Source organism: Danio rerio, chromosome 14, assembly GCF_052040795.2.
Source record: "Danio rerio strain M-AB ecotype USA chromosome 14, GRCz13ab, whole genome shotgun sequence".
Lineage (NCBI taxonomy): Eukaryota > Metazoa > Chordata > Actinopteri > Cypriniformes > Danionidae > Danio > Danio rerio.
Window position 1 is genome coordinate 57,657,501 of NC_141034.1, and position 16,327 is coordinate 57,673,827.

General features: G+C 37.9%; 1 protein-coding gene across 16 annotated transcripts in view; it reads left to right on the forward strand.

Moving 5' to 3' along the window:
• LOC100537342 (transcription factor COE3) overlaps positions 1–16,327 on the forward strand; it is a 269,421-nt gene that overhangs the window by 237,765 nt on the left and 15,329 nt on the right. For all 16 annotated transcript variants that reach the window (XM_087282044.1, XM_087282048.1, XM_087282045.1 and 13 more), the window contains 2 exons: positions 12,016–12,081; positions 13,327–13,501. In XM_087282044.1, coding sequence (XP_087138170.1) covers positions 12,016–12,081; positions 13,327–13,501 — 241 coding nt within the window. The remainder of the gene's footprint in view (positions 1–12,015; positions 12,082–13,326; positions 13,502–16,327) is intronic.

A 16,327-nucleotide genomic window follows, 5' to 3' on the forward strand; every position in this document is an offset into this window, starting at 1 on the left:
CTTTTAAAGCGATTAGTTGACTTTAGTTGACTTTACTTAAGATAAATGAGTGAAATCGTTGCTTTAAAAGCGCTTAGTTGACTTTAGTTGACTTTACTTAAGATAGGTGAGTAAACTCGTTGCTTTTAAAGCGATTAGTAGACTTTAGTTGACTACTTAAAATAAGTGAGTGAAATCGTTGCTTTTAAAGCGATTAGTTGGTTTTAGTTGACTTTACTTAAGATAGGTGAGTAAACTCGTTGCTTTTAAAGCGATTAGTAGACTTTAGTTGACTACTTAAAATAAGTGAGTGAAATCGTTGCTTTTAAAGCGATTAGTTGGTTTTAGTTGACTTTACTTAAATTAAGTGAATTAACCTGTTGCTTTTGAAGCGATTAGCTGACTTTAGTTGACTTTACTCACTTATTTTAAGTAAAGTCAACCAATCGCTTAAAAGCAGGTGTACTCATTTATTTTAAGTAAAGTTATGTGACCATTTATTTACAGTGAACCCTCCGACAATAGAAAGTCGATATGGGGGCGTGGCTTAAATGTACTCTGTCTCTATTGAAGATTATGTAATATTATACGTAGTATTATGGCATATGCACACATTGCAATATTGATGCTGAAGTCATTTATTGTGCATCCCTAGTTTGGCTTGTAGACTGCAGGGAACGTGCTGCTGATTGAATTTGTGCCGGACTCTTTGTTTTGTCAGAGCAAGTGTGAAATAGTTTGAGCCGCAGGTCCTTCTGTAGACGCTGCATTAATAATGAAGCACAACTCTACACTTTATTCACCTCTCGGCTGTTTCAAGCTTTTTCTCTGCACTTTGCTTTCTTATATTCATCAAATACTATGTGTATGTGTGTGTGTATGTGTGTGTGTGTGTGTGTGTGTGTGTGTGTGTGTGTGTGTGTGTGTGTGTGTGTGTGTGTGTGTGCGTGTGTGTGCGTGTGTATGTGCGTGTGTATGTGCGCGTGTGCGCGCGCGCTTTTCATGCTTTACTAGCTGACCAAAAGAGCTGCATGTAACATTTATATGGGGATTTTATCAATCTCAACGACTAATAATAACTACAGCACAGTTGCATATAAACAAAGATACGTTAAATTATAACGTCATGGAGAATGTTTGAGCTGCAAAGTACCCTAAAACAGTATATATCAATGTTAATTCCAGTCTTGTTTTTGTCAAATAAATGAAAGCTGAAATTAAATATCACTTGTTTAATTTCAGCTAGATTTATCACAGCTTCATGTGTTAAAACTAAAGACAAACTGAGCGTTTTTAAAGAAGCATCAAATAAATGTGCTGTAAAGTTTATTAAAATAACAATAAGTAAATACAAATAAATGCAGAAAAAATCAGAATATAAAAAAACAAGGTTCGGTAACACTTTATAATAACTACACACTATGAATCATTTATTAAGCATTAGCAAATAGTGAATTCATTATCTGTTAAGCATTAACTCTACATTAATAAGCGTTAGTAAGCAGTTTATAACTGCAGCTACAAATGCTGTATTCTTGACTTATAACCACATTTAAAATGTGCTTAATAATTGTATTTTCATACTTAGTAAATGATTAATTTTTCATTACTACATTAAGTATCGAAATTATTTAAAAACCAGTTGTATTTAACAGTAGTTGAGGGTTTTTAGGATCATTCAGAATGAGTTAGTAAAAGATTAATAAACTATTGAAATCAACATTTATATGTCTTATTAATCAGGCTTATACTAATAGTCAACTAATATGTTAATAAATGCTTTATTAACTCAACTGCATGCAGTTGTGTGACCTAATCTAAAGTAAGGACTATTCATGCTTTATAAATCCTTTATAAATGACAAATAAAGGCTCAGAATCAAATGAACTATAATCTTTGCAATCTTTTCTAAAATGTAAAATTACTGTAAAGTTTAAACATTGCTGAATAACAGGAGTGTCAAAATACAACAAAACTGGATAAAACAACAATATAATAATAAAACAATGTAATAAAATGTAATGTTTAAACTCTACAGTGATGTTATTTTAGAGCAGGTTGCAAATATTTATTTTTTGTTTGAAGTAAAGTTTCATTTGTGTATCTTTAATTGAATAGGGATGAATAATGTCATTCTTCCTGTTTAGAATTTAACTGAGCCTTTATTTGTCATTTATAAAGGATTTATAAAGCATGAATAGTTCTTACTTTAGATTAGGTTTCAAAACTAGGTGAAGTTGAGTTAATAAAGCATTTATTAACATATATATATAGTAACCATTAATATATGCCTTATTAATAAGACATATAAACGTTGATTTCAATAGTTTATTAATCATTTACTAACTCATTCTGAATGATCCTAAAAACCCTCAACTACTGTTAAATACAACTGGTTTGTAAATAATTTCGATAATTAATGTAGTAATGAAAAATTAATCATTTACTAAGTATGAAAATACAATTATTAAGCACATTTTAAATGTGGTTATGTCAAGAATGGAGCATTTGTAGCTGTAGTTATAAAGTGCTTACTAACGCTTATAATGTAGAGTTAATGCTTAACGGATAATGAGTTCACTATTTGCTAACGCTTAATAAATGATTTATAGTGTGTAGTTATTATAAAGTGTTACCCAAGGTTATTGTGTGTGTGTGTCTGAGTTGATGTGAGTTTTTGAGTGTGTGTGTGATAGGGATGTGTGTGTGTATCTGAAATGATGCAAGTGTTTTGAGTCTGTGTGTGTGTCTGAGCTGATGTGAGTGTTTGAGTGTGACGATATGAGTTTCTGTGTGTGTGACAATGTAAGATGAGGAGTGTTTGTGTGCATGATGGTGTGTGTGTGCATGAATAATGTTTGTGAGATCATGTAATGTGTGTGTTTATGTAGCCCATGTATTGTGTTTGGCCATACACCCAAAATGCTTGACAATCATGAGGGGGTCTCTCCACACCACCATCAGTGTGCAGCATCCACTTGGAGGATGCTCTGGCAGCCACAGGACAACCGCACCAGTGCTTCACCACACACCAGCTATAGGTGCAGTGGAGAGACAGTGATAGAGCCAATTCAGTGGATGGGGATGATTGGGAGGCCCTGATGAAGGGAGTTTGGCCAGGACATCAAGGTTACTCTCATACTCTTTACCAGAAGTGCGATGGGGTTATTAATGAGCACAGAGTCAGGACCTCGGTTCAACATCTTATCTGAAAGACGGCGCTCACTGACAGTATAGTGTCCTCTTCAGTATACTGGAGCATTAAGACTCACGCAGACTTAGTTTTCCCATGTGGTCTCCCATCCAGGTACTGACCAGCATCAGCCCTGCTCAGCTTCAGTGAGGCACCGCTCTTGGGCTGCAGGGTGATCTGGCTGTGGCCAGATGTGAGTGTTTGTGTGTGATGATGAGCGTATGTGTGATGATATGAAGTGATGAAATGGTGTGTGTCTGAGAGTGTGTGTGTGTGTGCATGTGTGCCCGCGCATATGTATCCGTGTGTGTGTGTGTGTTGATGTTGTGCCAAAGGGCCCGTGGCAGGGTGTCACAGCCAGCGAGTGTCAGAGACATGAACTAACTTGTGTTTTATAATGGAGATTAATGAAGTGAACAGCGGCCAGAGAGAGAGAGAGAGAAGCCTGTGCTGCTGACACACACACACACACACACACACACACACACACACACACACACACACACACACACACACACACACACTGGCTGAGGAGGATCTCGCAGATGGACAGACACACAGCGCTGACCATTGAAACACACTATATATACTGTTTAATTACCACTAATTCAATACTAATACCAACAACAAAAATAATAATGATAAATAAATAATTATAATAATAAAAATAATAATAATAAATACACAAAAAATAAATATTCAACAAATAAATTAATTATAAACAAACAAATTAGTAAATAATCAATAAATAAAAATAAATAAATAACAAATCAGCAAACAAGTAAAATATCAATAAATAAAAACAAATAATAATAATAATAATTATTATTACAATAATAAATAACAAACAAACAAGTAAATAATCCATAAATAAAAATAAATAATATTAATAATAATAATAATAATAATAATAATAATAATAAATAAACAAAAATGTAAATGATCAACAAATAAAAATAAATAATAATTATAATAATAATAATAAATAACAACCAAACAAACAAGTAAATAATCAATAAATAAAAATAATTATAATGACAAGTATAATAATAAAAATAATAATAGTAATAATAATAATAAATAAACCAACAAAAATATTAATAAATTAAATAAATAAACAAACAAGTAAATAATCAATAAACAAATAATAATAAACAAGCAAATAATCAATAAATAATAAATAAATTACATTTACACTCATTCACATGGTTTGTAATAAGTTTTTTTGCCTTTCTCTCTCTTACACACTCTCTCTCTCTCTCTCTCTCTCTCTCTCTCTCTCTCTCTCTCTCTCTCTCTCTGGTGTGTGTTTGTCATTGAGTTGAGCGTCTGCTTGCTGATTGGCTGATGGAGGTCTGTTCGTTCTAAGGTCATATTTAGTCGTGGGAAATAAAGAAGAGGAGGAGGAAGAGGAGTGCCCGTCTCCATCTGCCCTCCGTCCTCTGCTGTGTGTGCATGTTTGTGTGCGCATGTGTGTGTGTTAGTGTTTACTTGTGTGTGTGTGTGTGTGTGTGTGTGTGTGTGTGTGTGTGTGTGTGTGTGTGTGTGTGTGTGTGTGAGAGAGTGTGTTTGCACGTGAGTGTTTGCGCGAGTTTGTGTGTTTGGTTGTGTGTATGAGTGTTTACCTGTGTGTGTGCGTGTGTATGTGTACAGGCTCAGGCTGTTGTTCTCACACTACAGTAATGACAGGTTTGCAGAAACTCCAGCTGCTTCTTACCTGCAGGTCTTGAGGGAGAACAGCATCTAGAACTCTCCACATCTCTCCGTCTCTCCATTGTCTTTAGATAAATACATTTTAGGGTGCAAATACGAACGCAGGGAGAACATGCAAACTCCACACAAAACACCAACTGACCCAGCCGAGGCTCGAACCAGCGACATTCTTACTGTTATGTGACAGCACTACCTACTGTGCCACTGCGTCACCAACAATATTATTAGTTTATAATTATATGTAAATGTCTTTATATGGGTGACGCTTTGGGAAGCACAATCACCTCAGAGCAAGAAGGTCGCTGGTTCGAGCCCCGGCTGGGTCAGCTGGTGTTTCTGTGTGGAGTTTGCATGTTCTCCCTGTGTTGGTGTGGGTTTCCTCCGGGTGCTCCGGTTTCCCCCACAGTCCAAACACATGCACTATTGGGCAATTGATGAATTTAATTGGACGTAGTGTGTGTGTGTGTATGGGTGTTTCCCAATGATGGGTTGCTTCTGGAAGGGCATCCGCTGTGTAAAAGATATACTAGATCAGTTGACGGTTGATTCCGCTGTGGCGAACCCTGATTGCTAAATGGACTAAGCTGAAATGAAAATAAATGAATGAATGTTTTTATATGTTGTAATATGTATTTTAACATATATATGTATATAATTATAACAGTATTATTAGTTATTATTATTAGTTATAATTTTTAATTCATAATTAACCGTATATTTAACGATGTAAAGTTTTATGATTTTTTTTCTTTTTTACTATTTTGAACTGCGTGCTTGCGTGCGTGCGCATGTGTGTGTGCGTGTGCGTGTGTGTGCGTGTTGCTTTCTCAGTTCATTTTAGTTCAAATCTGCATTATTTATATGACTGTAACCAAAACAATAATGCTAAAGTTTGATATGTGCACGAATATAACAATATAATAACAATATAATAACAATAAAATGATAAAAATAAAAGAATAGAAACTAAATATCATAACAATTTAAACCTTAATAACATAATAAACAAAAACAACAAGTGTGTGTGTGCGTGTACCTCCCTCTCTCTTGATATAATAACTGCATTATAAAAATATAATAACAATAAAAAAGATCAAAATAAAAGAATAGAAAATAAATATCAAGTGTCTGTGTGTGTGTGTTTGTGTGTGTGTGTGTGTGTGTGTGTGTGTGTGTGTGTGTGTTCCTTTCTCTCAGTCAATTGTTTCCACTTTATTTGTGCAGATTTTCTACACTTTGTCTTCTTCTGTCTTTTGTGTGTGTGTGTGTGTGTGTGTGTGTGTGTGTGTGTGTCCCTGGGGTGTGTTTTCCTTTGTTTTCCTCCAGCCGTTCTCCTTTGCTCATCTTTCAGCAGTGTTTTCTGTCTGCTTCTCGTCAGGAGATTTACAATCAGTTTCCTCCTTCAGTCTGTTCTTCTGCGGCTCAATCCTGCACTCGCTCGGCCCGTGTTTACTCTATACTTTCATCTGTGTGTCTCTTTGTTTCCAGTCAAGTGTGTGTGTGTGTGTGTGTGTGTGTGTGTGGTGTTTTCAGTGTAATACCCCTGGGAGCTCCAGTAGAGGTTGCCATAATACCAGCTCTGATTCACCTCCACACCTCCGCTTGTCTCTTGTTTCAGTGTGTGTGTGTGTGTGTGTGTGTGTGTGTGTGTGTGTATGCTCAAATGTCCCCACAAGTATAGCAATACTAATACATTTAGTCAAAAACATAACGTGTGTGCATTAGTTTGTGTTTATGCATTTGTTTTTGTGCATGTGTGCGAGTATGTGTGTGTGTGTGTGTGTGTGTGTGTGTGTGTGTGTGTGTGTGTGTGTGTGTGTGTGTGTGTGTGTGTGTGAGACAGAAATATAAATGCACGAGGTGAGTGATGGTTTCCTGCTTCACCTGTGCAGACAGCAGAAAACTGTAGAAGAATTAAGCGTTAATGCAGTACAGATGGAGCAGATGGACAATGATAATGCACAAGAAGCCGTTGTCAGATGATTATAGCCTGACTGAGTTTCTCTTACTGAGACCTGTGTGTGTGTGTGTGTGTGTGTGTGTGTGTGTGTGTGTGTGTGTGTGTGTGTGTGTGTGTGTGTGTGTGTGTGTGTGTGTGTGTGTGTGTGTGTGTGTGTGTGTGTGTGTGTGTGTGTGTGTGTGTGTGTGTGTGTGTGTGTGTGTGTGTGAGATAAACTATTAGGTATTGCATGTTCAAAATCACATGTAAAATAACTTTTTTTTTACACACACATACACACACACATACAGTATATATATATATATATATATATATATATATAGTTGTTGTCAGAATTATTAGCCTCCCTGAATTATCAGCTCCCCTGTTTATTTTTTCCCCAATTTCTGTTTAATGGAGGGAAGATTGTTTCAGCACATTTCTAAGCATAATAGTGTTAATAACTCATCTCTAATAACTGATTTATTTTCTCTTTGCCATGATGACAGTAAATAATATTAGACTAGATATTCTTCAAGACACTTCTACACAGCTTAAAGTGCCATTTAAAGGCTTCACTAGGGTAATTAGGGTAACTAGGCAGGTTAGGGTAATTAGGCAAGTTATTCTATATCAATGGTTTGTTCTGTAGACTGTCGGGGAAAAAAATTGCTTAAAGGGGCTAATAATATTGACCCTAAAATGTTTTTTAAAAAAATAAAAACTGCTTTTATTCTAGCTGGAATAAAACAAATAAGACTTTCCTCTGAAGAACAAATATTATCAGACATACTGTGAACATTTCCTTGCTCTGTTAAACAACATTTGGGAAATATTTAAAAAAGAAGAAAAAAATCTAAAGGGGATTAATAATTTATTAGGCCACTTTATTAGGTACACCTGTCCAACTGTTCGTTAACGCACATTTCTAATCAGCCAATCGCATGGCAACAACTTAATGCATTGAGGCATGTAGACATGGTCAAGACGAGCATCAGAATGGGGAAGTAAGGGCATTTAAGTGACTTTGAACGTGGTTTGGTCTGAGTATTTCAGAAACTGCTGATCTACTGGCATTTTCATGCACAACCATCTCTAGGGTTTACAGTGAATGAGGAAATATCCAGTGAGCGGCAGTTCTGTGGGCGCAAATGCCTTGTTGATGAGGCCAGAGGTCAGAGGAGAATGGCCAGACTGGTTCTAGCTGATAGAAAGGCAACAGTAACTCAAATAAGCACTCGTTACAATCGAGCTCTGCAGAAGAGCATCTCTGAACACACAACACGGCCAACCTTGAGGCGGATGGGCTACAGCAGCAGAAGAGCACACCGGGTGCCGCTCCTGTCAGCTAAGAACAGGAAACTGAGGCTACAATTCACACAGACTCACCAAAACTGGACAATAGAAGATTGGAGAAACGTTGCTGCTCTGATGAGTCTCCATTTCTGCTGACACATTCGGATGCTCGGCTCACAATTTGGCCTCAACAACATGAAAGCATGGATCATCCTGCCTTGTATCAGCGGTTCAGGCTGGTGCTGGTGGTGTAATGGTGTGGGGGAGATTTTCTTTGGGTCCATTAGTACCAATTGAGCATCAACGCCACAGCCTACCTGAGTATTGCTGTTGATGACCATGTCCATCCCTTTATGAGCACAGTGTCTCCATCTTCTGATGGCTACTTCCAGCAGGATAACGCAGCATGTCATAAAGCTCAATCATCTCAGACTGGTTTCTTGAACATGACGATGAGTTCACTGTACTCAAATGGCCTCCACAGCCACCAGAGCTCAATCCAATAGAGCAGCTTTGGGATGTGGTGGAACGGGAGATTGGCATCATGGATGTGCAGCCGACAAATCTGCAGCAACTGTGTGATGCTATCATGACAATATGGAGCAAAATCTCTGAGGAATATTTCCAGTAGCTCGTTGAATCTCTGGCATGAAAGATTAAGGCAGTTCTGAAGGCAAAAGGGGTCCGACCGGTACGAGTAAGGTTTACCTAATAAAGTGGCCGGTATATAAATACACACACACACACACACACACATATTTCAATAACACAAAACAACAACAAAAAAAATCGCTAAATTAAATAGATTTTAAACGTGTGTATGCATGCACGAGTGTTTTTGTGACACACCGGGACACAAATGCGTCATTGGTATGACACAGGTATTACAGAAGAATGTGCTTTATGGGGACATTCCTCATGTCTTCATTTTTCAAAGGTTTATAAATCACACAGAATTCATGTTTTAGTCAAAGTAAAAATAAAAGTTTACTGTAAGCGACAGGGTGAAGTGTAGGGCGATAGAAAACACGTGTGCAGTGTGTGTGTGTGTGTGTGTGTGTGACATTGTATTCCGTATGTCGTATGGACATTTGGCATAAGTACAGCAATACCAGTAAATTTTGACCTTGTGTGCTCATTTTTTTATTTTTTTGGTCCCCATGAGGGATACGTCTCATAAATCAGGCAGAATGAAGGATGCTGAAGATGTGCAGAGGGTTTGCTGTGTGTGTTGAGTTCAGGGGGAGACGAGAGAATATACAGTCTCTACAGTACAAACATCACTATAGGTATAGAGAGGCCGTGTGTGTGTGTGTGTGTGTGTGTGTGTGTGTGTGTGTGTGTGTGTGTGTGTGTGTGTGTGTTTGTGTGTGTGTGTGTGTGTGTGTGTGTGTGTGGTCAGAGGAGATGTGTGACTTACACAGGAACACTACAGGATCACACACACACACATATGTGTGTGTGAAGAATGACAGTGGAGCATATGTGTACACTTTGAACGGATCACTGCGTCAGTGTGTGTGTGTGTGTGATTTGGCACAGGTTGTGTGTGTGTGTGACAGGTTGGTGTAAATGAAATTCCAACAGCTTCTTTTTCAGTCTGCTTCATCACAGGTTTGGTTTGGTTCTAACCACAGTTTGCTCATATATATAGATGGTAAATATCCAGGGTTCAACTCCTGACAAAGAACCAGATCTATGCATGTTTTGAGTCAAATATCATTACTCTAAAGTGACATTTGACTATAAAACACACTTTATTTTAGCATGTGCAAGGTTTATAGATAGATAGATAGATAGATAGATAGATAGATAGATAGATAGATAGATAGATAGATAGATAGATAGATAGATAGATAGATAGATAGATAGATAGATAGATAGATAGATAGACAGACTCAGAGTAGGGGTAGGCTTTAGTAGAATACAAATAATTAATAACAAATGTAATAAATAATATAAATAATTATTGTTACCTTCCGGGTGCAGTGATGTGATTTATAGCCGATTAACCATGTGGATGGGTGATAACAGCTTTCTGAGCCTACCAGTAGGCCCCTACTGGCCCATATCTATCAGCTGATAACCAACGATAACACCCATTCAATTGAGTGATAACATTTCAGTCTGCTGTTTTTAAAAATGTTCCACCTGGAAATTATGGAATAATGTTTTTTTAATGTCAAACTGTGTTTATTTATTTATAGTTATTTATTATGTGTCCTTAAGTTATAAAGTTATCATTAATGAAAACACATGAAATCACCATGAGGTGCAATAATGTTTGTGAATTAGCGGTGGCTTTTTGCAGTTTAGATGCTCTTCTGCAGATGTCAATGCATGAGGAGAAGCAATAGTATCTGGATGCAGCCTTTATGATGCAAGCTGAGACTGCACCACTCAGCGATGCAATGTCAGACACAATGCACTCAAATGGAGCTAGTGACGTCACTGTGATGGGTAGGGTTAGGGGTGGGGTTAGGTGAGCCCTTAAAAAAGCATTGGATGCAGCCCAGTTTGCACTGCACCACATCTGCAGCCAGACCCCTCTCGAGGAAAGGGTCAAGGGGAAATTGACACTTCACCTTTATTTATTTATTCATTTAGCAGGGACCGTGTACATTAATGAGCATTTCTGCAAATACACTAGAGTTAGCCAGAAGGCTATTTTCTTTCTTTTTTTTTTTTTAGAAAAAGCTTGTAATACCCGAGTTATTTGAGCTTGCTGTTTTCTTTTATACGTTTCATGTTTTACGTATTGTATGTTGTTTTATTTCTTTGGTCTGATCATTTGTGTACATAATAGAATTACACTGGTTACCCGTGCACCAAAGAATAGATTTCAAGATTCTTTTATTAGTTTATAAAGCCCTTCACAACATGACACCTTCCTACATTTCCGACTGTTAATTAAAATATAACCCAAACCGTTTGCTACGCTCTTCTGGCGCTGGACTTTTAGAATTTTACTCTGTAAACCTGATGCGATCTGGCGGCACTTCTTTTAGCCATTATGCTCCAAATATTTGGAACTGTCTCCCTCTTGAAGTGAAAGAATCCCCTAGTATTCATGTTTTTAAAAAGCGTGTTAAGATACATCTTTTTAAAATTGCGTATGAATACACAAGCTTTTAGGGTGTATGCATTTTATCTATATTGTTGTAGGTTTATGTGTGTATGTATGGTGTGTGCTTGCATATATAAGGACTATTGTGTGCATGATCATGTGGATATATGCTATTATTTGTGTGTGTACATGAATGCTTTTATCTGAGTATATGTGACAAGTTTGTGTGGTCTATTTTAATGCTTTTTTGTTGCTGTTTTTGAGGCACTTTGAGTTGCATGTATGTTGGAAAAGTGCTATACAGTACAAGTAAAATGTATTATTATTATTATTATTATTATTTTTACAGCACATTGGTCAAGAACTGTTGTTATATTGTGCTTGCTTTATAAATACGGCAAGAAAATTTCCTCGAACAAAGGTGTTTTTGAGACTCTACGGCAGGGGTCACCAATCTCAGTCCTGGAGTTCAGGTGTCCTACAGGGTTTAGCTTCAACTGGCCTCAACACACCTGCCTGGGTGTTTCAAGTATACCTAATAAGACCTTGATTAGCTTGTTCAGGTGTGTTTGATTAGGGTTGGAGCTAAAATTGCAGGACACCGGCCCTCCAGGAACAAGTTTGGTGATCCCTGCTTTACCGGGTTGATTTAATTATTTATTTACATGCCGATGCTGTCAAACTGGTGTATAAATGTAATATCACACATGCAGGACTGTGATATGGCTTCATATCAGCACTGATGTGATAATAACTACTATGTGTGTGTGTGTGTGTGTGTGTGTGTGTGCGCGTGTGCGTGTGCGTGTGTGTGTGTGTGTTTTTTAGGAGGTTTTGCTGAAGAGAGCTGCAGATCTGGTGGAGGCGCTGTATGGGATGCCTCATAACAACCAGGTATGAAAACAGAGAACACAAATAATCACATTTTACAGGAGATTTCAGCACATTTTAGCAGATATTATTACACTGCTGTCTGGAATACTGGATTCTGATTGGTCAGTTGTGATATTTCAAGGTCTGTTAATCCCAGATAACAACCACTGAATAACACAGACTCATTTGCCCCCTTTTGAATTTTTCTTCTTTTTTAAATATTTCCCAAATGATGTTTAAGAGAGCAAGGAAATTTTCACAGTATGTCTGATAATATTTTTTCTTCTAGAGAAAGTCTTATTTGTTTTATTTCGGTTAGAATAAAAGCAGTTTTTAATTTTTTAAGCACCATTTTAAGGACAAAATTATTAATATTACATTTTTTTTGATAGTCTACAGAACAGACCATCGTTATTCAATGACTTGCCTAATTACCCTAACCTGCCTAGTTACCCTAATTACCCTGGTGAAGCCTTTAAATTTCACTTTAAGCTGTATAAAAGTGTCTTAAAAATATCTAGTCTAATATTATTTACTGTCATCATGACAAAGAGCAAATAAATCAGTTATTAGAAATAAGTTTTTAACACTATTATGATTAGAAACGTGCTGAACAAATCTGCTCTCCGTCAAACAGAAATTGGGGAAAATAATAAACAAGCTGGCTAATAATTCTGACTTCAACTGTACATACAATACTTGCCATCTTGCGAATGAATAATACATAGGTTAATGTATGCTCCATTCAACCGGTTTCTGTCAGCTTTACGTTTAATAATGCGCAGGTTAGTGTAGACTCCATCAAACTCCATTTTTGGGTTGGTGTCTTCTGTTGACTGAATAATTATTCATAATAACAGAGGAATGTCAGATAAGCATATATATATATTCAGTATTGACCCGAATGAGCATGTGTTATTAGTATGCCAGTTTATTATTAGGGAATATTATACCCTGGAATATCATGGTTGACCTGCTCCTCAGTCTTCTACAGCAGCTGCTGATAAACCTGTTGGGTTTTATCCTGTTGGGTTTTATTTATACAACCAGCTGGATGTACTTTATTCTTTACCTAACCCTCCTGTTGACTTACAGGTCCAAATTGACCCTCTAACCATAACAAATAAACTGTGACTGTCTGAGTAATTGTATAACAGATTAATAAATGTCTAAGTAATTTAGTTTTGAGTACTGTATGTATCTTGATGTAGCTTGCTGAGTTAGCAGTCAATGAGAAGTGTGTGTGTGTGTGTGTGTGTGTGTCAGGAGATCATCTTGAAGCGTGCGGCTGACCTGACGGAGGCTCTATATAGTGTGCCGCGGAGCCACAATCAGCTGCCCTCTCTGACGGGCTCCAGCGCTCACTCCGGCATGATGGGAGTCAACTCCTTCAGCAGCCAGCTCGCCGTCAACATCTCTGAGGCCTCGCAGGCGGACCAGGGTCAGTGTGTGTGCGTGTGTGTTTGTGTGCGTGATAGTCATTACATTGTATGGACCAAATGTCCCCACAAGTATAGCAATACCAGTAAATTTTGACCAAAACAAGTGTGTGTGACCTTGTATTCCTCATGTTGTGGGGACATTTGGTAAATATAATACCAGAAAGTTTTGAAAAAAATCAAAAACAAGTGTGTGCGCGTGCGTGTGTGTGCGTGCATTATATTCATTTGATTGTATGGACCAAATGTTCCCACAACTATAGCAATACCAATGAATTTTGATAAAAACAAGTGTTTGCAACCTTGTATTCCTCATGTTGTGGGGACATTTGGTAAATATAGTAACATCAGCAAGTTTTGAAAAAATAAAAAAGTATGTGTGTGTGTGTGTGTGTGTGTGTGTGTGTGTGTGTGCGTATGCATATTTGTTAAATTGTATAGACCAAATGTTCCCACAAGTATAGCTTTACCAGTGAACTTTGACCAAAACAAATGTGTGTGACCACGTATTTTCTATGTTGTCGGGACATTTGGTAAATATAGTAATACCAGAGCTTTGAAAAAATCAAAAACAAGTGTGTGTGTGTGTGTGTGTGTGTGTGTGTGTGTGTGTGTGTGTGTGTTTGTGGGCGTGTGCGTGCGTGCGTGCGTGCGTGCGTGCGTGCGTGCGTGCGTGTGTGTGTGTGTGTGTGTGTGTGCGTGTGCAAGATATTCATTGGATTGCTTATATCAAATGTCCTCACAAGGATAGCAATATCAGTTAATTTTGACAAAAACAAGTGTGTGTGCATTACTTTGTTTTCCTCATGTTGTGGGGACATTTGGTAAATATAGTAATACCAGAAAGCTTAGAAAAATTAAAAAACAAGTGTGTGTGTGTGTATGCGCCTGCGTGCGTGCATGTGTGCGTTCGTGCGTATGTGTGTGTTAGAGTGCATGATATTCAATAGATTGTATGAGCCAACCTTGTATTCCTCATGTTGTGAGAACATTTTGGTAAATATAGTAATACCAGAAAGCTTTGAAAAATTCAAAAACAAGTGTGGGAGTGAGACCATGTAGTCTTTATTTCATGGGTACATTTGGCTTAAGTACAGCAAAACCAGTAAATGTTGACCGTGTTGGGACTTTTTTTAAAAACCCTACAAGTGTGTATAAAAGAGCAGAATAAATGTCCCCACAAGGATAGCTAAACCAACTAAAAACAAAGTACTAAGTGTGTGTGTGTGTGTGTGTGTGTGTGTGTGTGTGTGTGTGTGTGTGTGTGTGCGTGCGTGCGTGCGTGCGTGCGTGCGTGCGTGCGTGCGTGTGTTTTGACTTATTTAAGTCCCAAATCCCAAACATGACAAAAAAAGTTGTGTTAGTTGAAATAAAAACATTTAAATAAAATTGTACAGTATTAAAAATCTAGATATATTTGTATTATTTCCAGAAAAAAAATCATTAGAATTTAAATAATAAAAATATTCAATCTCTTAAGAAAACAAAAAGCAAATCAACTGAGCTGCATATGTCAGTGTTTACGCAGAACTCCTCATGCTGTACGTCTGAAGCTGATGCGAGAACGATCTTACTCCCAGACTCATTTAAATACTGTAGCTGATTTGCATACAGATCAGGGGGCACAATTAATCGTGTTAATGTTTTTATCACACCATCTTCAGTTGAATTGATCACACGTTTGCGGCCCTACAGAGTGTCTGACTGCTCTGATTGAGACACCATTCAGAAATACACACACACACACACACACACACACACACACTCACACGGCTCTATGTGAGGATGTCATGACTGTGTTTTGGCAGATCTGTCACATGCAGCACTCAAAACTGCCACTCACCTGACAATAGAAACACTGATCAATGTGTGTGTGTGTGTACAGTACTGTATGTGTGCGAACATTGTGTATGTGTGTGCATGGTTGTACATTGTATCTGTGTGTGTGTGCATGTATCTGCCTGTGTGTGTCAGTGTATGCACATTGTGTCTGTGTGTATAAGTGTATCTTCTTGCATGTGTGTGTGCGCATAAGTCTGTCTCCATGTGTGTCAATGCATGTGTTTGTGTCTATACATTGCTATGTGCTTGCATCAGTCTGAGTGTGTGCATGTGTGTGTTTGACTAATGTAAGCATGTATGTCTGCTGTTGTGCATATGTGAGTGTGTTCATTGGGTGTGTGTGTGCGTGCATAAATGTGTGTGTTTGCCGTTGAGCATGTGTGAATGCTTTTGTACGTGCATAAGCATGTGTCTGTGTGTTAATTCTGTGTGTGTGTGTGTTTGTGTGTATAATTGTGGGTGTGCATACGTTTGTGTCTGCTTGTGTATGTGTGTGTATAAGTGTGTGTGTGTGTGTGTGTGTGTGTGTGTGTGTGTGTGTGTGTGTGTGTGTGTCTACTTCAGTGTGCAGAAGCATGTTTTTCTGCCTGTGTGTGTGTGTCTGTCTGCCTGTCTGTCTGCCTGCCTGTGTGTGTGTGTGTGTGTGTGTGTGTGTGTGTGTGTGTGTGTGTGTGTGTGTGTGTGCTGAGAGAAGTGTGAGCAGCGCGGCTGTGAAGGAGCTGAGAGACTCTGAATGACAGCGCTACAGCAGTCAAACACATTATTTGCAAATGCAAACGTAGTTTAGGAGCGCAGACACATCTGACTTCATCTGTGTATCAAAACCAAGACCTAATGAAGGATCTACAGTTCTGAGAGCTTTAACTTTATTACGTACACCTGTCCAACTGTCTAATCAGCCAATCACATGGCAGCAGCTCACTGCATTTCGGCATGTAGACATGGTCAAGAGGATCTGCTGCAGTTCAGACTGAGCATCAGAATGA